General features: G+C 47.2%; 1 protein-coding gene across 2 annotated transcripts in view; it reads right to left on the bottom strand.

Moving 5' to 3' along the window:
- Window positions 1-25,140, bottom strand: part of NSD1 (nuclear receptor binding SET domain protein 1) — a 1,235,760-nt gene that overhangs the window by 337,150 nt on the left and 873,470 nt on the right. For both annotated transcript variants that reach the window (XM_085618316.1, XM_085618317.1), the window contains exon 11: window positions 6,141-6,284. In XM_085618316.1, the coding sequence (XP_085474442.1) occupies window positions 6,141-6,284 (144 nt within the window). The remainder of the gene's footprint in view (window positions 1-6,140; window positions 6,285-25,140) is intronic.

Genomic DNA, 25,140 nt, shown 5'->3' with positions numbered 1-25,140 from the left:
CGGGGATCCGTTCTCCCTCCTGAAGGATCTTTAAAGCTTCCGCTTTAGAGGCCTCGGGGCAACATGTCAATAAAGGGGGAAATGTCCGACCACATTTGCCTTTCATAGCGGCCTAGCATAGCTAGAGAATTAGCCGCTCTGATACTAGTTGCCGCCATGGTGGAAAACTTCTTCCCAATGGAATCAAGGCGTCTGCCCTCTTGATCAGGAGGAGCCGACAACGGAGACGAGGGACCCCTGGCTTGACGTTGTGCCGCCTGGGAGATAAAGTCCGGCTTAGGTTGACCAATGAGACAGGCTGGTGAATTATCCGGAGCTTTGTACTTCTTATCCAGGCGTGGCAGGACTGCAGGAATGGAGGCAGGGGTCTTCATGACCTTCAAACCCTCTTGCCAGATGAAGTTGATGATCGGTATAGCCCGTACCTGTTTTTGTGGCTGGTCTTTGAAATCATACAAGAAACAGTCTTTGTCCTTGGTGACCATAGGAAGGTGGAACCTCTTGGCCGCTCTGTCCAGGAGAACATGAAATCCACCTATATTAGCTAGTGGAGAATCGGCAGGAGTTGGGAGTGGTAGGCGATGGAGTCTGGATCTGATAATTGTCCCACTCGGTAAGTAGGGATCTATCATCAAACTCCCCTTCTTCTCTGTCATCGTCAGTGGTACGTGTGTCCTCCCGGTGGTGAGACATCGATGCCACTGGAGAAACTGGAAGTGGCGGCTTGATGATCGATGAAGGCGGAGGAATAGGTGTCTGAGGAACAGATGAGGCCAATTCAGAGGGGGGGAAACGGCGGTAGTAGTCATCAAGCATATGTTGCAAATTGGAAATGACAGACATAGGCATCTGTGCAGTTGGATTCTCAAGTGGTGGTTGAACATTAGGCTCTGGGTAATAGTCATACCCTTGTTCATCATCAATATCCTGGCACTTAATAAGGAGCTCTGAAGGACTGCGAGCAGCACGGAACCAGTCATCCTCTTCCGAATCCTCATCAGCCCCATAATCAACAAGCATTGGCATAGCCAATAGGTCTCGCCTTTGGGACCGTATAAGTGTTTAGCCATGCAACAGTTGCATAACTAAATACTTATAAGGTCCCAAAAGTGAGACCTATTGGCTATGCAAAGCGGCCATGCGGCCCGGAAAGTGAAAGTGATCGCGATCAAACATCAAAGCGGCCGCGAAAGTGAATGTAATCTCGGTAAATCGCGGCGCGCGCGCCCGCGCACATGCACTGTAGCTCTAGGCTGGCCTGGTAGCACTTTTTGGAGCCCTCTCAATAAGTCTTGCCAGACCAGCGCATGCGCTGGGTCAGGCGAGGCCTAAAAAGCTCCACTGGAAGATTAGGAGATGCTTGAACTGGCAATAGAATATCCAGAGAAGACTGTATACGTTGAAGGAGAGAAGCCTCTGTCACTCCTGAAGGCGGCAAAAGTACTGCTGAAGAATTCAAGGGGACTATAGACATCAAAGCTTAAGGTGGAACCAAAGATTCCGCCGTCAACGATGCAGTCGACGATGAGTCTAGTTGAAGTTCCGTATGTGAATGCTTCTGTGCCGTCGACGAGGCGGCCGTCGACTAGGTCTCCATCGACAAGGTCTTCGTCAACAAGGTCTCCGTCGACGAAGCAGGCTGATCCTTGGAAACCATCGACCATCTCATCGACGAAGAGGCGCCCGTCGACGAATGTCCAGAGACGGTGCGCTTATTCTTTTTCATCGACGACGAAGTGAGGGAAGCAGTAGACGAGTGAGGCTTCACTGACACAAGCGTCGACGGAGAGGACGCCGATGACAATCATAGTAGGCTGAGGAGACGAGAAGGTGGAAGTCGTCGTCGTAGAAGTGACGACAGAAGACTTAGTTGATGAAGGAATCGACGACGATCTCGTCGACGCGATTCCAATTTTTTTTCGGTAAAAGTATCTCAGGAAGAGATTTAGCCGCTTGAGACTTAGATCTCGGAGGCGTAGAGGGCATAGACTGACCTTTAGGAGGAGCAGGAGCAGCTTTTGAGGAGGAAGGCTGGTCTTTAAGCTTAGATGAATGATGCTTCTTCAGCGCCTTAGGAGATGCCATCTCAGCCTCACTAGCTCTCTTATTAGAAGCGACAGTCCTGAGAGAAGAATCACTCAACATCTGACAAGGGATTATCCCTTGTCTTGAGCTTCTGCAGCCACTGAAGAAGACGTCCCTCTCTGGCTCTTAAAGTATTTTGAGGAAAAGTCCTGCAGATTTTACAATCTCTCACCTGATGGTCAGGGTCGAGGCAGTAAATACACTTTTTGTGTGGGTCCTCAGAAGGAAGCCGGAGTTTCCCACAAGACACGCAGTGTCTGAAGAGTGACCTCTTTGTAGTAGACATTGTAGTGAAGATATTCAGAAGAATTAGTGTAGAAAAAGTTGAAGTGCACCCTTCACACGACGTGCGGTATAAAATCTGAGAGCATGAGCCTCTGAGGAGAAGGTTTCAGAGGGTGCTGTCGCCTGATTGGCTGGAGTTTGGACCATATCTAATGACTTGGACAAGTTATTAAAGTGACAAGTTTTTTTCCTATTACCTTCTATGTTCTATTACTTCCTATTGTTCTTTTAGCTATGCTTTTGCTATGCTATTGCTATATTGCTATTCTATGTACTGTGGGACTCCCACTTCGACGATGGGGAATGATTCAAGCATGTGAATCTATGAAAGATACCCCAATACTGGAGAACTGGCATTCCACAGGAGATCGGAGACCTCTGATTTCCATATCCATTTGGTGACCCCTTCAGCCCAGCAGGGATGCACTTGTCACCATCATGAGCTGTGGGTAGGGGACAGGAAGTGATCTGGCGCAGGTCAGGTGGACATCTGTCAGCCACCACTGCAGATCTTAACCCATCTGCTACAAGATTTAACTGGTATCCGAGAGTCAGCCCTGGTGCTGGGTCCACTGGGACCTGAGGTTCTACAGTAGTGTCTTTATGTGCCATCTGATGAACGGGATTAGGATGATTTAAGAGGCGGGGAGCACCAGGACTGATCCTGAGACATCTGGGATCATATCCTAAACTCAATGCAGTGAGGGGAGAGGCTTTGTCCAATACCGCCCCAATGAACGACATCCTCTGTGAGGGGGTCATGTGTAACTTTGGCTCGTTGATGGAGAACCTCAAACATGTCAGGTGACTGGCTGTTTGGATGGCGAACTGAAAGTATTTTTGGCCTACCTTTAACTGCAGGTAGCACTTGTGGGACTGCAGGACAGTATATGAAAATACACAAACCCCAAATCTGAACACACAATTCAGTCTCCTGGGTCCACAGCAGACAGAATCTGAGCTAACATGAGCATTCTGAATTGTCCTTCCATAGGAAGACATTGAGAGGAAAAAAGTCCAGAATGGGCCTAAGGCCCCCATTCTTTTTCGGGATGAGGAAATTGCAGAAATAATATTCCTCACCTTACACGAAGTATGGTACCCACTTAATGCCACAGGAGAGCAAAATAAGTACCACCTGCATCAGGATGTGCAAGTGTTTCTTCAAAGTTTGTTCTGGTGTGGGAGATAAATGGGTGGGGAGGAGGAAGTGCTTAATTTGCAAGTAAATAAGTGCCAGGGCCCTCGTCAGGTGGACAATGCAGCTTGCACCACCTATTGCCCCTATCAGAACTGCCAATGACAGTACCAACACAAATACTAACCATTATACACCTAAATGTTTGATATTTTGACTATTCCAGTCCACCAAAGCTATAAAAATGACTTGAGCAGTTAATTGTAATTTTAAAGTATTTTGAATCAATAATCAACTGTTGTGCTAAATTCTAAATTAGGTAACAGCGCCACCATGTGGCAGACTGTCATAAGTGCCTGCCAATGTTGACAATTAATTGCTGATGCCGAGCACTGGAAACCACTGGCTCAAATTAAGCAGCGGGAAGTGGGGAGGAAATAACAACACATAGCTCTCCCGGACTATCTGTAAGACCATTCTTCAGGTCCACACAAAGGGGGTTGTGGCCTGACCAGGGGGAACAGGTTTCACAACCACCCAACAGAAGAAAAAAGAAAAAAGCAAAGCACTTCCGACTCTAACCACTAGATTGCAGAATATGCACAGTATGGGAATCTACAAGACGTCTATGCTGCAAAACAAAATCGCCAGTCGGGGAGGAAATGTTGGATCCTGCACCCCAGTAGCCAGGCATGGGTCACCAAGGACAAACTTTAGCAGCACAGTAGCTGCTGCAACAGGGAAGGAGGTGTTGAAGGACTGCTATCTCTCCTGTCTTGCAGGATGCCTGCTGGCGCAGCATCTGTTGCCCCAAAAGGACTGAACTGATTGCTGGATCAACGGATGGGAAATCTGCCTCGCTATAATTCAGCTCCCCTAGATTAACCAAAAAAATTAAGGGACTGGTGGGCGAACTGTTCCACTGATGTCAACAGTGCAGTGTTATGGCTGTCTTTGAACACAGTCTGCCTTTTTCGACAAAAGCTTTGACTCCATCAATGGGCCTGTCTATTAAGGATGTGCCCGAAAATCCACTAGACTTCTTACATGAATGTCCCCCTAAGACGATTGGCCCAAGAGCCCTACCAATGCAATCTGTAGAATTCATACCAGCATTAAGCACAAACTGTACTGCATCTTGTAATGTTTGTGATAGAAAGAAGTTGAGATCTTCTGTCCCAGAGAGCATGTGACTATCTATCCAGAAGGCAAATAGCATTTAAGGACCCCAAGGCCAAACTCGTAGATGAAAACATCCTTTTGCTAAACATGTCAATCTGTTTTGACTCCAAGTCCGGGGGATTGGTCAGGAAAAAGGGTTTACCTGAATAGTGGAAAGGCTACACAATGAGGCTCTCTGGTGTGGTATGCTCAGTCAAAAAACCTGGGTTACCAGGTACAGGTCTACGATGATACGCGGCTCTTAGCCTGCTAACTAGTGGGCAGGAACAGGGTTTTGGCTATGTGGACATTATAGTGCTGTTTAAGGCTTAATTAGAAGGAAACAAAAAAGTATAGATCATAGGAAATGGCTGATGAATCTCTAAGAGAACATTTAACTTTGCTGCGACAAAGGCAACTGTAATTCTAGCATATCAGTCGCCCTCCTAACCATCTGAGCAAACAAAGCACTTTCTCCCACTGGTGGTCCACGTGGTGAGTGAAGCTCAGTTTCACAGTACGTGTCAAACCCACTGGCATTTTGTAGGTCTAGGAATAATCCATCTCCAGTATAATGAGGAGGGAGCAGAGAATCTCCCTACTCTTCATTATCAGTATTCAAAGGGACCCTACCTGGATCCTACACAGGGTCAGAACCAAAAAGAGAATGCTATTGTTGGTAACAGAGTCATTGTAGAAGCATTGGGTTGCAATCAGTCTGAATGACAACTAGTTGCACTTGTGTAACCTTGTATCGCGTCACATGATGGGCTCAGGCACAGGTCAGATCGCAATAGGACATGGGTGTCGGCACCAGTCGTCTATCCGCATTAGTGCGGCGGGAACAAGTGTAGGTCTTAGAGCCAGTGGAAAAGACTGTATCAGAACCAGCAGCAGCCAAGGAACAGATCCCAAAGGGACAGATGGCTTCAGTGAGGACAGAACGGCAGTAATCCTAATCAGGAACCATGAGACTCATTGACGCTTTAAGGCACTCCACTGGGGACTAGTATCCCACTGAAAATTTATAGCATGGCCTTCATTAAGTCTGCAATCTGCTGAGCGTCGACAGAAGCCCTTAAAACTCAGGGCATGATATCTCACCTCACCTTTCTTAACCCCCCCCCACTACATCTAAATATTAAGAAGATCCCCAGGGTAAGCTTGCGCATCAGGCCAAAAGTCCACTCCATTCCCCACCCCCAAACAAAAAAGCACTTTTCTTCAGCCACCAAAGTCTTTTTAAGCATTTGAAAGGCACTGTTTTCTTGGAGCATAAGCAGTGATTTATTTATGGAATTGCACAGAAGTCCTTGGAGACAATGCCTAGAAAACAATTAAAAAACAATGTAGGCTAAGTCATGCATTATCATAATACTATACGATGATCTAAGATGCAAAAGCTTAGAAACAGACATTAGATTGCTCAACATTCCAATATCTATGAGAATAATAGACCAGGATGATCTACCTGACAAACATTCTCCTTCATGGCTGCTCCTCCCCCTTTTTCAGGGTTGATTTTTCTTGAAGGCGGCATTTCATTATCTAGCTCAATCCCTTCATCGGAAGGCTCCTTGGGGCTTGTGGTATTTTCATTCATAGACATATCCCCCTTTAACATAAACAGAAATATTTTATTTAGGATGCTCTCCTTTACCTGTATCAACACTATTCTTGATCAATACAATATATATTTGTCCACATTCTGCAGCCTGGCAAACACTCTTGCTATAAAACACAGCTCATGAACAGGCCAAGAAAATGGTGTAGGAAGCTGGCTCTGTATATACTATAGCAAAGTAAGGGTATAGTGTGCACTGAGCCCAGTGGAACCCCAAAGGTAGGCAGAGGTAAAAGTAGATAATATCTTACTCTCTATTTGTGGTAGTGTAGGTGAGCAGTAAAGCTTTATCAGAGCGTAATGCTAAGCATTTATTGTACACACTCAGGCAAGAAATGATGTCACACACTCGAAGACTGAACTCAGACCAATTTGTTAGTATAAAAATATTATTAGTTATATTTATTTCCTAGAACCAAGCAAGCCTGGCACCAGCAAGATGACTGAAAATGACTGTTACGGGTTTGTAAATACTTAGAATACAGTTGAAATTACTGTTAGATTACCTGTGGTTACTTTTTTCTACTGAGTGTGATATGCCTAGATCTCACACTGGGACATTGCCTAGTGAAAAATTAAGTAAAGTAGTTTTTGTATATTTACAGTTTCTTAGAGTTCCATACAAACCAACTCCACACAAAATATTTTTCAAAGAAAAGCAGTGAATGCAATCCTAAGGGAGGATAAATTGAATTACCAGTTTACAGGCAAGTACTTGGTTGCGGGAGTGGGGTTCCTGGGGTTAGAACCAGGGTTCCACCAGGGTCGAGAATGCATTCTTAAAGCACCCTCAGCGGCACTAGGGCGGCCGGGAGCAGAGGGCTGAGGCCCCAAGTTCTACAATGGGGAACAGGGGGCCTCCCGTTGGTGGCTGCTCACAAGCAGGCCACAAGGTTGTGGAAGCAAAGCTCCAGGTGTTAGGTTCAGGGCAGGGGGCACACAAGATGCACCCACAGCAGCACAGGGGCGGCTGGGTGCAGGGAGCTGTTGTGGTGTCAGGTGCCTTGTTGATTTCAATGGGGATTCTCCAGTTGCAACAAACACTGCAGGCTCAGGGACGAAAATCTTCTAGGGGTGACCACCGGTTCGAGAGGTAAGTTAGGATGACTGGGGATGCTGGGACACCGTTGTAAGAAAGTGGCTCTGTATATACTGCACCAAAGTAAGGTTCAGCGTGCACAGAGTCCACAGTCCCCAGAGGTTTGGCAGAGACTAAAGTTAGATCTAACCTTACTCTCTAAAGTGGTAGCTTGGTCGAGCAGTAAGGTAGTATCAGAGGACAGTGTAAAGCAGTTGTTGTACACACTTAGTCAGCAAATGGTCTCACACAGTCCAGAACTGAACTCTAGACCAATGGTTTGTATATAAAAATATATGGTAGTTTTATTTTAGAACCAACAATAGGTATCAAAATATACTTTCTCAGAATGAGATGCTTTAGTTAAATACTTTCAATAGCCAATAGACTTTTTAATGCAATAGTTACAGTTGTTGCAATAGGCAACACAATTCAAACACAATTATAACATTGAGCTCAATGGGATTGTCTAAGTAAATGCAATGAATTTCTTTTAGGATTAGCTTTCTAATCACAGGACTGGATCCTAGATTCAGTCCTGGGACATTTCCTGGAAACAGGTAAGTAAATGTGTTTTGGTTACAGGTATGATTTTTAAGGCATATTATTGTATTTTAAAAGTTGACACTTCGAAACATTTTCACATAGAATCACCAATGTTATCCTGTGAGAGGAAATTCACTTAGCAGGTAAGTAGGGTTATCATTACTTTTTCTTACTCAGTGTTGGATCCTGGATCCAGCACTGGTGCATCTCCTGTATACAGTTGAAAGAAATCGTTTTTGTTATACAGGCGATTTTTAAGGAATATTTGTAAGTTTCAAAACTCGACACTTAGAATTTCTGGCAAAAAACAGGCAATGTTATCATATGGAGGAAAATCAAGTTAGCGGCAAGTACGGTTGTAATTACTTTTCAGGGTCAGTGCTGGGAACCAAGGTCCAGCACTGGGATATCTCCTGATAACAGGTGAGTAGTTTCGTTTTCGTTGATCGGCTGATTTTTAGTAAACATTTTAAAGTTTCAAAACTCGACACTTAGAAGAATTTCCAAGTGAAACCAGCCAATGTTACCCTTTGGAGAAAAAGTGAGTTATCGGCTTTTGGGTAAGTACTCGACTGGCAGAGTTAAGGTTCTGGGCATAGACTCAGGGGTCTCCCAGGGTCAGGTAGGTACAGTTGTTACACCGTCAGCGGCACAGGGGCAGCCGGGTGCAGAGAGAGTTAGGCCCAATGTTAACCTATGGCGGGAAGGGGGCCTTTGGTTGGTGGCTGCTGGCAAGCAGGCCACGAGGCTGTGGGAGCTGGGCTCCTGGTCACTTACTCAGGGCAAGTGGTGAAGTAGATTAGGATAGATGTTGCACTCCCAGGGGCACTCGAGCGGCTGGGCTCAGGGTGCTTTTGAGCCGTCGGCCACTCAATGGATTTCTATGGAGAAGCAACAAGATGAACAAAGGCTGCAAGCTCGGGGACGAAGATTCTTCAGGTGCGACCACCACTTCGAGAGGTAAGTTGGGAAGCTGTAGGTTAGGTAGGCACCCAGGAGCTGGGCACAGGAGGCCGCAGGGCGCCGGATGCAGGGGTGTCTTTTTGCGTCGGGAAATCTTACCCTCAACTGGTCGCGGTTGGGGTGGGTCTCTGGCGTTGAGGTAGCAGGCGTTGTCAGGAGCGTCAAGGAGGGTCCTTGGGTGCTGGATTCGGGGTCACAGTCGCCGGGGGACGTCCTCATAGTCTTTGTCCACTCCGGCACAGGCTAGGCGGGCGCAGAGTGCAGGAGTCGCGGTTCCTGGCTCATGCCAGTGGTCTGTTACTTGCTTTGAGCAGAACCACTGCTCGTGGGAGTCTAGGCAGCCTCTCAGACAGGACGTGGATTGTAGGTTAGGTTCAGGGGGCAACTCTAAGTTACCCTCTGTCGTGCATCTTACATTAAATCCCACACTGGCATCAGTGTGGGTTTAATGTGCTGGGAAGTTTGATACCAAACTTCTCAGTCTTCAGTGTAGCCATCATGGTGCTGTGGAGCTCGTGTTGACGCTCTCCCAGCACCATATACTCTTAATGGCAGCACTGCACTTACAGTGCCCAGGAATGGACCTGGGTACTGTAGGGGCACAGGGCTCATGCACCTGTACCCACACCACTGGCAGAGGGCACCCAGCTAGAGGGGTGACTGAGGTATGCCAGGGCAGTGTGTGTTGTGGGCATGGCACACAGGGATGTGTAAATCACTAAGGAACCGGTTTGGGTTCCACAAAGCTGCACAGCCATATCGTAGCTTAAATCCAATGAATTAAATTCCTCTAATTTCTTTTGCTTTTTCGCTTTCCACATTCATTTTAATCCCTTTTCTCTTGTGTTCAATTCATTTAATTCAATCCGTTCTTTACCATGTTAAAAAAACTCAGGAGTGTTGGGTGGATTGCATGTCATGATTTATTTTCAAAAGTCCAATGCATTTCGGGAATAACACTCCCTTCGTCAGGGGCATCTAGGAATACAAACAAATGTGTTCTTTTAATCATTGTGTCAATGAAGTATTCTAGTTTTACATACCACTTATCCAGGATATTAATGACAGGTCTATATGTGGAGCACTGAATAAATAAAAACTGCTGCATTTGACCTTGCTGCTTGTAAATTATATTCGGTCATTTATGCTCCCACAGTATTCATATACCTTCTGTATTTTACTATTAAAAGTATCCTCGGTTATTTAACAAAAACAGACAGGCGTCCATCGTATTTCGTGCACTTACCATGACGTGCCAGAAAGTCCTAAAACATATTTACATGATGCCTTGTTCAACTGCATCCATTTAAAAATATCGTAACTTCATCTTTCTCCTTGCTAACGGGCCGGAGCACGCGTATTCTAATTAAATGCAACTGGTTATGCTGCCCGAAAGGCCTTGTTTTATGTGCATTTCCGCACTTGGTAATGACCTACAGGTGATTAATTGCGTCTGCTGGTTACGTAAACCTGAGGTCATTTAAACTACAAACCGAGTGCATTCCACCTTTTAACCAAAACAATTCAATGTCCCAGAATACACAAACATGTATAATCCTTCACCTGGTGTATTTCCCCTACCACAGTTGCTATACCAACAGTTAACATTAATACACAGTAAAACTACTCCACTTTTGAACACACCCCATGTCCGTCAAGTATGGAATTCATGGGTCCATACGCGAGTGCTTTTAATGAAAATAGTCATTAAATGCCTGCACACCTCACTTGATGAATTATATTCCAACATGACACGAAGCCCATCCAGTGCACCATATGTCCTTTTTAATTTACACTTTGGGTTCAATTCTCTGCTCTCCTTGTTGTTTCGAGATTTCTTTTAACCTTTTAATTCTGGGTGCTATCTCAATAGAGACGAATATTCATGCAATGAGTTCACTGGGAATGAGACACACACCTTGTAATCCAATTTCAATCAGGTTAATCGTTTCAAACATTTCTAGCGTGCAAACCTTTCTACACGCTTCGTCTCGTTGCGCTGCAACAATACTAAATCACAAAGAAACCGGTTTGGGTTCCACAAAGCTGCACAGCCATATCGTAGCTTGAATCCAATGAATTAAATTCATCTAATTTATTTTGCTTTTCACATTCATTTTAATCCCTTTTCTCGTGTTCAATTCATGCACTCACGTAAGGACCCATGTTTGAAACCATTAACCTGGTTGAAATTGCATTAGAAGGTGTGTATCTCATTCCCAGTGAACTCATTGCAGAACAATGTCATACATTCACCCCAGTACAGAGATCTGGGCCTAAATGCATCGTTTTTTTGCTCACCATGCCTTTCTAGTTTGAACCCCGCCATATGCAAATCAGTCTTGACCCTGTGTCTCATGGGAACAGTCCAGCCGAACTGCCAAGCCAGGTTCTCCCTGGACTGGAAACAAGCATCCTAGGACCGGTTTCGGGGTTTCATCCCTCTTCAGCCAGGCACAGGGTCAAGACTGACTTGCATATGGCTGGGTCCAAACTGGAATGGCATGGTGAGCAAAAAAACGATGGATTTAGGCCCAGATCTCTGTACTGAGGTGAATGTATGACATTGTTCTGCATTCTCACCATCAATAGTTATTTTGCATTTGTTACCCCGAGTGGGACGAGTATGCTCAGACGCGAGTCCTGTGCTCTCCATGCCACTGGAATCAAGCTATCCTGGCTGAAGAGGGGTGAAACCCCGAATCCGGTCCTAGGATGCTTGTTTCTAGTCCAGGGACGACCTGGCGTGGCAGTTCGGGCTGGACTGTTCCCATTGGGCACAGGGTCAAGACTGATTTGCATATGGCTGGGTCCAAACTGAAAATGGCATGGTGAGCAAAAAAACGAAGGATATAGACCCAGATCTCGGTACTGGGGTGAATGTATGACATTGTTCTGCATTCTGTCCATCAATAGTTCTTTTTGCAAATCCACCTGAGCAGGCTCTTGGGACGCTGCAGATCCCAGAGAATCAGCCGAGTCCCACAAACAGGAGGAGGCCCTACCCAGCACACACAAGGTGTTAAGGGCCCGCAGAGTCGCGCTGGTCGAGGCGAACATGTTGCGTCCCCAAGAGTCCAGCCAGCGGGCCTCTCGGGATGGCGGAGTCAACAGTGGCGGCAGGGAGGGAAAAGCAGTCCGCAATAGGGGGCTGGCGGCTCAGGGGTGAAGGGAAAGACACGCTGGGTCACGCGGCTCCAGAAGGTGCCGTTGCAGAAGATGTGGAGGCACCAGGTCCCCTAAGGCAGGACGCCTCCAAGCCCCTGTCAAGGAAGAAAGGAGCGAACCTTCAAAGGGAAGTAAGATTTCCCTCCCACCAGATCCCTGGTGGAGGACCTCCAATAGATGGTCCGCTGGAAAGTGAGCCACCGGGTCACCCATGCGTAGGATGCCCACAGCCGTGGACACCGCATGAGCAAAGGCCGCACCCGCCTCTGTAGGGCCCTGCGGTGGAGAAAGCAGCTCCTCCGTGAGCGACGGCTGCAAACTAAGGTGGCTGTCCCCGAGGCCAAGCGGGACGGGCAAGGGCCAGACCTGGAAGTCAGGAAGAACAGAAGAATGAGGGACCTGCCGCTCTTCCGACGAACACCGATGCTGGTGAAAAGGACACCACACGGCGACCAGTCACCGGGGAGGATGACACTAATATACAGCCTGCCTCCGGAGAAGGGGCGTCCGAAGACGAATCCGCGGTACGACCCCTGCGCGGAGCCGTAGAGTCCGCTGCTTGAGGCAGGACGCCGTTGCCATCCGGCATCACCGGACAAGGGACCTCCAAGTCACCCCGGAGCGGAGACTGAAGTAGAGCTGAAGCCACACTGGCCCCGGGATGATGCCGACCCGACCCCCGCCGAGGCAGCCACCTGCGTGGGGGAATGAGACTGGTCCAGGGAGTGGCACGAAGCCCTCCGCCGGCCGCGGCCCAGAATGATGCGAAGATCGCTCGGCAACCTATGTGGCGGCGCCAGGGACGATACAACCTCCGACTCGCCCTCCGACTCGGCAGCCGCCTGTGGGGAGGGACGAGAGGGGCCCGGAGCAGGACAAGGAGGGTCCACGACCCCTGTGGCTCCGCACGGTCCAGCTGCTGCTGGCTCCGTAGCAGCGTCACCTCGGCCTTTGACAGGACCACCTTGCCAAGGAAATGAGAGGGGCTCGGGATGCGACCCGAGCCCCAGCGACCTCCCGCGACACCATAGGGACCCCCACTGGAGTTTGCGGCGAGGCAGAGACGCCGTGGCCTAAAGGAGCTGCACCCCAATAGCACCAAATCCTCCAAGCCTGGATCCGAACCAGTCGGCGCCGGAGCCACCGGCGGAACCGCAGAGGGCCCTGCGCAGGGCGAGGAGTCCGCCAACGCCCCAGGAGGGGAAGGAGGAGGAGACGCCAGCAAGGTCTGCAAAACCGCCTCGTATGTCTCCATTTGGATTCGACACCCCAACACTGGAAAACGGTGGATAGGACGTCACGTCGGCCGCATCACCCGCAGAGAGTCCACGCCCCCGGTAGGCCGGAAACCAGCCCCCGGACACGAACTGCGACAATTACCCACCGGGGAGCGATGCTCACGTGACATCGAAGAAGGGCGAGAATGACGACTACGGCCGGATCTGAAGCCGTCCGCCGATGCAGACCGAGGGGAGGACGTCAACCTGGAGAGACGCGCCGAGAAGTTTTATCCGGCGCTCCCGCCGCGTCTTCAACTGTTGGCACGCCACACAATCTGTGGTGCCGTGATCCTCCCCCAAACAGCACATACAAATTAGGTGAGGGTCCGTCGCCGACATAAGACGCCCACAAAACGTGCAAGTTTTAAAGCCCGAAGGCATTCGCACACTGTTCCACCAAAAAGAAATGGAAGAAAAGGGGGCCGTAAACAGGCCTGTAGCAAGGAACAGATCTGCGTTGCACGCGGAAAAGGAAAAAACCGATGTAGGCGCGCCAGGGCGGGTCTTATGCGACTTCGCTGAAGTCACGTACGCGGATGATGCCTGGGCGGAGTTGCGTGATGTCGCCCCGGCGCGCAGGGATGCTGTGGCAAAAAACGTTTCCGGATCGAGTCTCACGCCTGGGGTTAATTCTACGTGAAGGAATCTGCGGCCAGTAGTCTCTATCAGATACTGAATTACTTACCTTTTGTCTAGGAAATGTCCCAGTGTGATCTCTAGGCATATCCCACCGAGTAGCAAAAGTAACTCAAAAAGTAATCCAAGAAGTAACCTACACAGTAATCTACAAAGTAACTGAAAATTAATTTTGACTATTGACTTACCTGTAAACCAACCAACTACATTTAACCGGCATTCAACTTGTATCTCACAGTGTAAATATTGCAAAGTATTATTATCCTTACCTGTATCAGGCCTGGCTTGGTTCTATAAAATAAAATATAACTAAATAATATTTTTATACAAACAAATTGTTCTGAGTTCAGTCTTTGAGTGTGTGTCATCATTTCTTGTCTAAGTGTGTACAACAAATGCTTAACACTACCCTCCGTTAAAGCCTTACTGCTCACCCACACTTCCACAAATAGAGAGTAAGGTATTATCTACTTTTATCTCTGCCTACCGTTGGGGTTCCACTGGACTCTTTGCACACTATACCTTACTTTGGTATATTATATACAGAGCCAGGATCCTAAAACCATACATGCAGTACAGTAAGGAAATCAACTTAGAGTATGCCACTCTTCCCCGAATTGACAGGAGCATTGCTCAGCAGTACTTAACCTCACCTTTAAATGCAACTATATTTGATAATTGTTAATATCTGAATTCGATACCAAAGCATCTAAACCCATCCTTTCTGACCTTCAATCTGCTAGTTAAAGATTTCTGTTCTTGCCATCCACATATCCTTCACACAATGGAGTTCTGCCAATTTATCTTTGAGCCCTAGCGCTGTCGGAACTTCTCAAAGATTTCCATCAGTACTGGAATCCAGCAGCTTGAACAGGTTAGTTCCAACAGAATATCATCCATATAGAGTGATATCTTCTCTTCTCTACCGAATTGCTTTGTCAACTCAACCACCCACTGGCTAACTTGGATCCACCATGCTAGAGGTTTGACAGTAAGAACAAACAGGAGCAGTGATAAGCAGCACCCTTACCATGTTAACCTTTGAAGTTTGAAGCTTTGGAATGTTCACCCAGATCTCTACTATTGGAACTGTGAATAACCATCTTTATCACACTTGGCGTGCAGGCCGAGAGGAGTGGTTTGGTTCCCCCTTGGCACCAACTGCAGTGCTTGACGATGGGCAGATTTGCCCTTGGTCTTCCAATTGTCTAAATCTGAATAGAAGTTATTTATGAAAAATGGACTAGTAAATTGATTGGAGGATCTGGTTCGGTTACATTCTAACAGACGATTCATGGAAGAACTTCTAATTGCAATGACGGTCGAATCATTTACAAATAATCGGTTGTTGTTTTATGACGGCTTACTTAATTGAATTCTCTACTACTATTGTGCCCTGAAGAAGTCCATTTGTACATAGACAAAACGCTTTGGCTGTTTTTATTTATATATGTAGCACTTTAAAGGAAAAAGAGAATTAAGAGAAGATTCATATTGTTTATTGAATACTGTGGAAATATCTCTTGGATTAGTAATTATTGTAAAAGTGGTGCACCTCTGCATTGTTATTTGAACAATCTGACTGCACCCTCCTTGGGCTTAGTCTGTTAGATTGATTCAGAAAAAATCCCACATAACCTGGGTTTATCAGATGTGGTATTACTCAGAGAGGTCTGTTCAGGAGGATGTTGGCTAGGAGTTTAACCTTAGTATTTAGCAAAGATACCGGCTGGTACGAAGAGCACTTTTCCACCGCTTCTCCTCTTTACAGATCACAGTGACTGTTGCTTTACTGAGATCGGCAGGTAGTTGCCTAATATCTTTAGTTTCAGTAAACATATCTAGGAGGCGTGTCCTCAATAAGGAAGAGAATTTAACCCAGCAGGCATTTGGGCCCCCAGTTTTGCCCACTTGTAGCTGTTTAATTGCATCTTCCAGTTATTCTAGGGCTATGGGGCTGTCTAATGTTTGCTGTCATTATTTCCATTAATTTTGTTTTCGGTCATAGTACGTCCTGTATAATACGGTTGGAGCCCTCCTACCCTTAACTAAACAGGCTTTGTACTCGGCACTCCAGCCGTGCAGCTGTCTCTGCTTACTGATATCTTTCATGTTAATCTCTTCCTCCAACCCCTTCACTTTCTCCCAGAGTTGAGCTAGGCTGCAGTATGTTTGTGACATTGCCTGTCCTCATAACACAGCTTTTTAACCTTCCAAAAGGGTCTCTGCTAGGTCTGCTGTTCCATGTATTCCTCAAAGTAGTGTCTTGTGGCGTTTGAGTGAAGCTACTATTTATTCATCCAGGAGGTCCCTTGCAATCGATCTCCAAATTCCCTTCAGTCTGTGGGGTTTACTCTCTATCATGCATACTGGGCCGGAATGGTCTGAAATCCCCCTCTGCTCAGTCTGCTTCAACTTCCTTGATAGTTTCACTCCTGGGACAAACATAGTCAATCATGAGTATCTGTGGCGTGTCCCCACATGATGGCAGTAATGTCTTCTGTTTGGGTACTTCATGACTCTTTCTACCACTAGTCTTAGGTCCTGGCGTATTAGGCCCACATCCCTCTCCACCCTCTTTTACCTCAGTCGCTCTTGCCTGATTAGTATCTTAGATTGTGTCCATCGATGAGACCACATCTGCGCCTAGTTCATTCTCCATGCAGTTCAACAGCTCTCTTCCCTTCGCCATGACTGTCTTGCTGCTGTGTTCTGGCATATTTATCGGTATGCCTCTGTTAGGGAGATGTAAGGGAATTCACTTTTGCCATATGTCCTTTGCGATTTTCTTTGTCTGCCATTAGATTTTCAAAGTGTGATCCCCCTCAATTTCCACACTGCTTACCCAACTCTCAGTGAGGCCTTTCATGAGTGTTTTGCAGGCAGGGATATCGCAGGTTGATTTCCAGAACAGTGCTTCAGACACTATATTTTCCTATGGTCTTTCTTAACATCTCTAATTTGAAGCACACAGCTCATGTGTTAGCCCTTTACCCCCCCCCCCCCAAGGGAGTTTAAAAGAAGGATTGATCTTCACTCTTCTTTCCAGTGTATATTTCCTGTTGGCTATTGGTTCAATTAAGGGCCGATTGTCCACTGGCATCTATCTGCCGCTGGCTGTTTGTTCAATTTAGAGCATCATTGTCCATCTCCTTTCACAGGGCTTAGCCCTCAGCATGTAGAGCACTCCAGGGAGTGGGTGGCTGCGGAATGGGTAGGAGACCCATAGATTCACTCTACAGCTTTGTGCATTAAGGCTCACTTCCCCTCAGTTCATCACAATTCTACAAGAATGAAGCCTCCTTGCTGTCAGTTACTGTGCAGAGCTCTTCTTCCCACCAGTTCACTCTGCTATCTCCCAGTCTTTTCGCTCTTTGGAGCATGCTGTGGGCTTGCGTTACCAGGTATGGTCAGCCATGCTGCTGTACTCTGGTCTGAGAGGCTTGCTTGCATTTTATCTTGTTCCATGGCCTTCCTGCTCAAGATTATTACACCATGGTTGTCCTTTCCGACATCACCTTGCTCGCCTCCTGTCTAGGCGTTTCGATGTCTGTGGCAGGGCCTGATTTTGTAAGAGTTTAACAGTTGAAATATGGAGCACAGAAGGGGATGCTGGCCATCTTGCCCAACTTGCTCCACCCCCCTGCAGGATAATTTAAAATCAGGAGCAGACAAAGCCACCACCCCCCTCTCCCTCATTCCATATGGTAATGCGACTTTGTTCCAGGCTACTCTGGGAGTGTTACCTGCCCATATCAGCCTAACCATCTGTGATAGTAACATCTTCAACACCACAGAGGGGACTATTGCTCAATTAAGAAAAAGAAAGCCGCTTGGGAAGAAGGAACATTTTTACAAAGGCAATGTGGTTCACTAAGGATAAAGGAGTTTAATACATTTACCTATACAGTCTATTATCTGGTCACAAATCACCCCCTAATTATTCTGTGTACTGTATTCCAAAGTCACTTGACAGAACTTAGTCCATTTCAGACGGAATTCCACTGCTGCCTAGGTCATCTTACTTGTTAGGAAGAAGATTACAGAATTGTCAAATTTGATTTTAAGACTAGACATCTCTCCATATTTTTAGGATTGTACTTTTTAGAGAAGGGAGATTTATTGCTCGGTCACGAACATACAATAAAATAATGTCTGCTGATCATAAGATCAATTGTTTATCAGCATATGCAAGAGGTGCTCGCATATTGCTCAGGTCAAGGGCTCCATCGCTAGTGAGTAAAGAAGAGAGTATAGAGGGCATTCCAGTCTTGAACCTAGAGTGATAATGTTCTGCTTAAGCTGATCCAGGCCGAGTGATTGGAGAAAGGAGCGAGACCCAGAGGGGAATCTGTTTCCCAGTATCCCAAACACTCTCACCCAAAATCCCCACTCAAGAGAGTTGAATGTCTTTTCGTATCCAAAAATATTTTGGTTGTATTTAGTTCTGGGTCTAGTTGGTTCATAGTTGCGAAGCAGGTAAATAAATTGCTCACTGTAGATCTGCCCAGGACAAATCCAAGCTGATCCTGGAACAGCAGTCCTGGCATCAATAGAAGTTTCTCCTCTAGTATTTTAGCGTTTTAAGAGAAGCGGGACTCCTCCGGCTTGTCAGGTTTAAATAATGTGATTATCACCGCTTCCTTTAGGGACTGTGGTATGAATCCGCGATTGTATGTCTTGTCCAGCATGGGCTAAGACGTGGGGGCCAGGATCCATACATATGCTTGATAAAAGTTGACTGAGGTGACTGCATTAAGGGTTCTCTTCAAATTTTTCAACCCATGCCATTTTTTAGACTATTTAGGCAATCAGATATTAGAGAGTTAATAGTTTTTTTTAGGAGGTGTACAACCTATTGTAGTACTCTTTAAACCAGTTGGACAAGTTTATTACCTTTGTTAACGCCTCATCTAGTAGAGACCGGGTCTAGCCGCAGACTTCTTATCTAAGAATCCTCCCCATGCGCCAGACTAGATCCAGAACCTTTTTCAGCAGTAACTCTGCACGTTGGTAGAGGGCATCAAGCAACTACGTAGTGACGTCAACTGAGTCCATATAAGCCCTACCCCGATGTCCTGTCAGTTTCTTTCTGTGACTATTTTTGCACCAAAAACGCGGAGCCAATTAGAGAAAATGTCTCTGGACACAGTTTTAAAAAAAGGAAAAATCTTGAAGCAAAAAGTGCAGATTGAAAGAACTTTAGTAGTATGGAAGGGGGCATCTTGAAGACAACAAGGCCCTCAGTTCGATGAGTGGGGAGGATAGGTGGGTCGATAAGAAATCTGTGCCTAGATCCTATCTCTACCAGATAAGGCGTTGCCAAAGGTAGTTAACTTGTCCATCTGATAGAGACATCTAACTGCAGATTCCTTATCTTAGAATTAAATACCCAAGCAAAAACTTCCTTGGAGGAGGGGCTGCAAACTGACCTCACTAAAGATCCCCAAATAGGAGAAGCCAGTCCAAAGGTAGAAAGGGGTCAGACCGTCCGAAAATGATAGGTGAAGCAGATGCTCACAGAAATGACCGATCTCCAAGCAGGAATATGGAAAGACTGTGGAGAGTAGGAAGCTAGAAGACCGTGAGACTCTTCCGATCTGGCAAAGTGCAGGGTAGGGTCCAGGTGAGACACTGCCACTGCTGAACCGACGTTAATGGTATTAACGTACCCTCCGCACGTGTTTCAAAGAAGCTAGGTAATCGCCCTAATGGGGTTGGCCTACTAATAAGGTACCTCATTGCTAGGTTGCTTGAAGTGCTTGGTTCACAGGTGATAATATTGAACCAACCATTGTGTAGACAGTGTACATATATTGGTCCTGAAGAATTGCCACGTGATTCCCCACCCCCCCCCTAACCCCCCCCCAGACACACTGGGCAAGAAACATGTCTACCACCACACAAATTTGTAAATGAATTTCTAAGTTCAAGTTGCCCACCTCTCTAGTCCACTGCCTTAGGACCATAAACATCTGACACATAAAAAGAGAGGCAACATTCATAATTACAAAATCTATACAATAGACATTTCAGTCCAAATTCTTCATTTCTTTAATGTCGCAACTTGATCAAAAACAGCAGCAGCAATACAACCAACGCGTTTCGCCCAATATAGGACTTCCTCAGGGCAATTCAGGGAATAGTCCAAATCTTGATCAAATCCCTTTTGTACCTCAAACTCTACTTGATTCACTTTAACTGTGTATCATCCACAAGACGTATGTTCGGATCCAAAATATATAAATCAAACTCAGACGTTCACTGCGATTGGTGAACTTGCAGTATGTAATAGTGGTATTAACCATGTATTTGCGGGGTGCCGTGTCTGGGGAGCTTCTTGTGACCAGAAATGTCTATTGTACAGATTTTGTAATTCTGAACATTGCCTCTCTGTTTGTTCTTTTTATGAGCCCCATTTTAGCCACCCCACGTTATTCCTGGACACTTGTCACTCACATCTACACCACAAGGCCCTATACCCACACTGCACCAGACGGCCTGGGATAAAAAGATCCATGACAAAGAGCCCCTAATAGGGTGCCCGTCATGCATTGCAGCGCCAGCCTGACGAGGAGTATGCCCTATGACACCAAGGCGGGATTGTGAGGGCCCCATTTCCCAAATTGGGAGAAACCCCGTCTCTACCACAGGGTCAGTGTAGTAGACAGACCCAGCCTCTTCCTCTTCTTTTCTCTCCTCTCTAAGGAACAGCATACCGTTTCTGCTTGCTTAAAATATACCTTCAAAGATACATTGATGGAGAAAGAAACCATGAATGTGGAAGAGCACTGCTAGGAAAACAACAAGAACGGTGAGATAACCGCTCTTACATTCAGAACCTTGAAGAGCTATACAGGCCATCCTCCGAAAATATGAAACAGACACTCATTGAAGAGAAGGAAGGAAACAGCAAGTACAACCAAGAAGGTGAAGCAGGTCCCAAGAAGGGTGTAGGCAAAATGCAGCGACGTACACCGTATAGAAGGCAAGACAACCATATGTGCAAAATGGACAAGTTACTTACCTTCGGTAACACCTTATCTGGTAGCGACATGGTCTAGCCGCAGATTCCTTACCTTAGAAGTTCCAGGCATCCGGCTGGATCCAGAAGATTTTTCTTAGCAGTGCCCCGTGGGCCAGTAGATGGCGTCGGTCGATTTGGCATGATGTGGTAGGCAGAGAGTTTGTCGTTGTGGAGTCCGCGTCATCTATACAGGCGCGCTGATGCCAGCACTTTCCACGCCAGAAGCGCATAGCCATGGAGTTAACTGACAGTGGTGTATTAAAAGATAAATAAGGCCCTGAAAGGGATCAGCCCTGACATGAAGAACTTATCCGCAGTGCGGCAAGGAATCTGCGGCTAGATCATGTCTCTACCAGATAAGGCATTATTGAAGGTAAGTAACTTGTCCATCTGATAGAGACAGCTAGCCGCAGACACCCAAGCAATACCATCTCTGGCGGAGGGACTGCGAAAAAGTCGAAACCAGAAAGTCCTGAAGGGCTGAGGGGCTGAAGAGGCCTTCTCTACAGACTTGATTATCCAGGCAATAATGCCTGGCAAACGTGTAAAGGGATGCTTACATTGCCACCTAGCAGATGTCAAGAACAGGGACACCACGCTGGAGGGTCGTGGTGGCTGCCTTAGCTCTGGTTGATTGAGCTCTGAGGCTCAGATTGTTTCTTGGCCAAAGAGTAACTGATTTTAATACAGAGTATCCTGTTTTGTACAGCACGTCCCAATTTTGCACCAACTTACCCAACAAATCATTGGACATTCACCCGGGACTCTCTAGTGGGGTTAAGGTAGAACGATAACGCCCCAGATGGAAGGGTATCACTAATTGAGGCAAAAAAAGAAGCCCTAATGTGGAGAACTAACTTGTCTGGAAAGATATTCAGGTAAGGAGGCAGAGACGAAAGCTTGCAATTTGCTCATCCTCCTGGCAGAAGTTATTGCCACTAAAAAGGCTGTTTTGCTAGTAAGCAGCTGGAGTCCCCCTGGGGCTTGATGAAGGTGAAGGGACAAACAAATGCGTAAGCCCTTTTAGGAATACATGTACATAGGGGGACTTGAATAGTGACTGGCAAACATAGAAAAGCAGAAAGGTACGAAAGGTAACCTTTCAGGGTGCCCAGAGCAGAGCTCTGCCAAGCAAGAGAGGGAATAAAAAGAAGGAGGTCAGGGAGGGAGGCAGACAGGGGGTCAACAGACCAGTCTGTGCAATAATTACAATTGTTTTGCCATCAGCAGGCGTAAACCGACTTAGTGGAGGGACGCCTGGCTGCCAGAATAACTTCCCACACTTCAGGAGGAAGATCAAATCTGTCAACTGTCGCCGCTCAATCTCTACACAAGGAGGCAGAGGGTTGGCAGGTTCAGGTGGAGAACCCTCCCCTGCTGCTGAGACAGAAGATCCTCTCAAAGGGGCATCCTGATCGGAGGATCGATGCTCATCTGCAGAAGCTCGGGATACCAAACTCTCTGTGCCCAGTCTGGAGCCACCAGAATTACTTGGTCCCGGTCACTCCTGATCTTCTTGAGCACTTTGTACAGGTGTGAAAAGGCGTACAGGAGGCTTAAGGCCCACTCGAGACGAAAAGCGTCACCCAGCGAGAGCCAACCTGGAAACTCCAACACGCAAAACTGCTGACATGGAGTGTTCTCCAAGGAGGTGAACAGATCTAATCAAGGCTCTCCCCGCTGCTAAAAGAGTCCTTGCGTCTTCACCGGATGGAGACACCATTCGTGATCTGCTTGGCACCGACGGGTGAGTTTGTCCAGTCCAGCCAGATGTTGAACCAACAGGGATATGACCTGTTGCACAAGGTACTTACTTATGTAACGATATATCTGTTAGAGACATTAGTTAGTCATAGATTCCTTACCTTAGAATATCCCCAGGCGTCAGACTGGATCTGGAAAGTTTTTCGTCAGCAGTACCCCTGCGCGTCGGTAGGCGTCGTCGCACGGCTCCGCGTACGTCGCTGTCGTTGTAGTCGCCGAGATGACATCGCTAGGGCTACTTAGACGCACCGACGCGCGCTGACGTCAGTTCTGTACATGACTTTCAACGCCAGGAATGCAGAGCCATGCAAGATACTGACCACTGGTGCATTGAAACTAGGGCCCTGAAAGGAATGACCTTAACCCTAGAAATCAGTTCGCAGAACAGGGAGGATGGGTGGGGCGGTAAGGAATCTATCACTAACTAATGTCTCTTATAGATATATCGTTACACAAGTAGTAACTTGTGCATCTAAAAGAGACACGTTAGTGATAGATTCCTTTCCTTAGAATAGATACCCCAGCAATACCAACCCCGGTGGTGGGTCTGCGAACAAAGATCACACCAGAAAGTCACGGAGAACAGAACGGCAAAAAACGCCGTATCTCCGGACTTGACTGTCAAAGCAATAATGCTTAGTAAAAGTGTGCAGCAAGGCCCACGTGGCTGCCTGACAGATGTCTTGCAGGTGGACACCACATCCCAATGCAGTAGTAGCTGCTGTCGCCCTGGTAGAATGGGCGTGCAACCCCACCAGGGGTCCCTTTTTAGCCAGAGAATAACAGGCTTGGATACACAAGACGAGCCAGCGGGATATAGCCCTCTTGTGTACAGCCCGGTCTGTCTTGGCGCCCACGTGGCCAACAACAAAGAGCTGGTCAACCACCTGGAACTGTTGTGTGCGATTTAAGTAAAATGAAAGCGAACATTTTGGGTCCAGACGGTGAAGCCTCTCTTTCTCTCTGGAAAGGTGCGGAGGCGGAAAGAAAGTGGGCAAGGTGATTGTTTGCCCAATGTGAAAAGCAATTACAACTTTTGGCAAGAAGGAAGGACGAGTGCGAAGCACAACCTGGTCCGGATGGACAGACAAAAAAGTAGGATTACAGGAAAGAGTCTGGAGCTCACTCACGCGCCTAGCAGAGGAGATGGCAACCAGGAAAGCAGTCTTCAAAGTCAACAAACAAAGAGGACAGTCGTGAAGCGGCTCAAAAGGAGAGCACATCAAAAAAGTAAGTACCAGATTCAAGTCCCACTGCGGCATCACAAACGGAATAGGAGGGAAAAGGTGAGTAATGCCTTTGAGAAATCTATTTACAGGGGACTTGAAAAGAGAGGGCTGATCAGGAAGCCTGAGAAAGGCAGAGATTGCAGAAAGGTAGCCCTTGATAGTGCCCAGAACGGAGCCCTGCCGGGCCAAAGAAAGAAGGAACAAAAGGACCTCTGAAAGAGGGACAGAAAGGGGATCCACAGCCTTTGCTGTGCATCATGCCACAAATTTGTTCCACCTGCAGGCGTATACTGATTTGGTAGAGGGACGCCTGGCTGCCAGAATGACATTACAGACTTCAGGAGGCAAGTCAAATGGAATAAACAGTCACCGCTAAATCTCCATGCATGTAGGTGGAGGCTGGACAGGTTCGGGTGGAGGACCGTCCCCTGCTGCTGTGACAAAAGATCCTCCAGAAGAGGCAGTCGGATCGGGGGATCCATGCACATACTGAGTAGCTCAGGATACCAAACTCTTCGAGCCCAGTCCAGGGCCACAAGAATGACTTGGGCCCGGTCGCGCTTGATCTTCTTTAGCACTCTGGGTAGAAATGGTAAGGCAGAAAGGCGTACAATAGGCCGCAGCTCCACTAGCGATGAAAAGCATCGCCAAGCGAGTGCTGCATTAGAAATTCCAACGCGCAGAACAGCTGACATTGCGCGTTCTCTTCGATGGCGAATAGATCTAACCAAGGTTCTCCCCACTGTCCAAAGAGACCTTGCACCACCTCAGAGTGAAGATGCCATTCGTGATCCATCAGGCACCGGCGGCTAAGTTCGTCCGCCCTGGTGTTCAAAGAACCTGCCAGGTATTGAACTGTCAATGAAATGCCTTGACGTTCCAGCCATGTCCAGAGGTGCAGAGCCTCCTGACATAGGGTCCACGACCCCACCCTGCCTTGTTTGTTGCAATACCACATGGCGGTGGTGTTGCCTGTGAACACCTGCACCACCTACCCTTTGACAGAGGGAAGGAATGCCTTCAGTGCAAGAAGGATCGCCCGTAGCTCCAGAAGGTTGATATGGAGCCGGGACTCCGCTGGAGACCAGAGGCCTCTGATCTCCGCCTCCCCCATGTGGCCACCCCATCCCAGGAGGGATGCTTCCTTCAGCACTGT

The sequence above is a fragment of the Triturus cristatus genome, chromosome 7 (genome assembly GCF_964204655.1).
Source record: "Triturus cristatus chromosome 7, aTriCri1.1, whole genome shotgun sequence".
In the NCBI taxonomy this organism is placed as follows: domain Eukaryota; kingdom Metazoa; phylum Chordata; class Amphibia; order Caudata; family Salamandridae; genus Triturus; species Triturus cristatus.
Note: the sequence above shows the minus strand (reverse complement) of the source record. Positions and strands in the feature narration are given on the sequence as shown.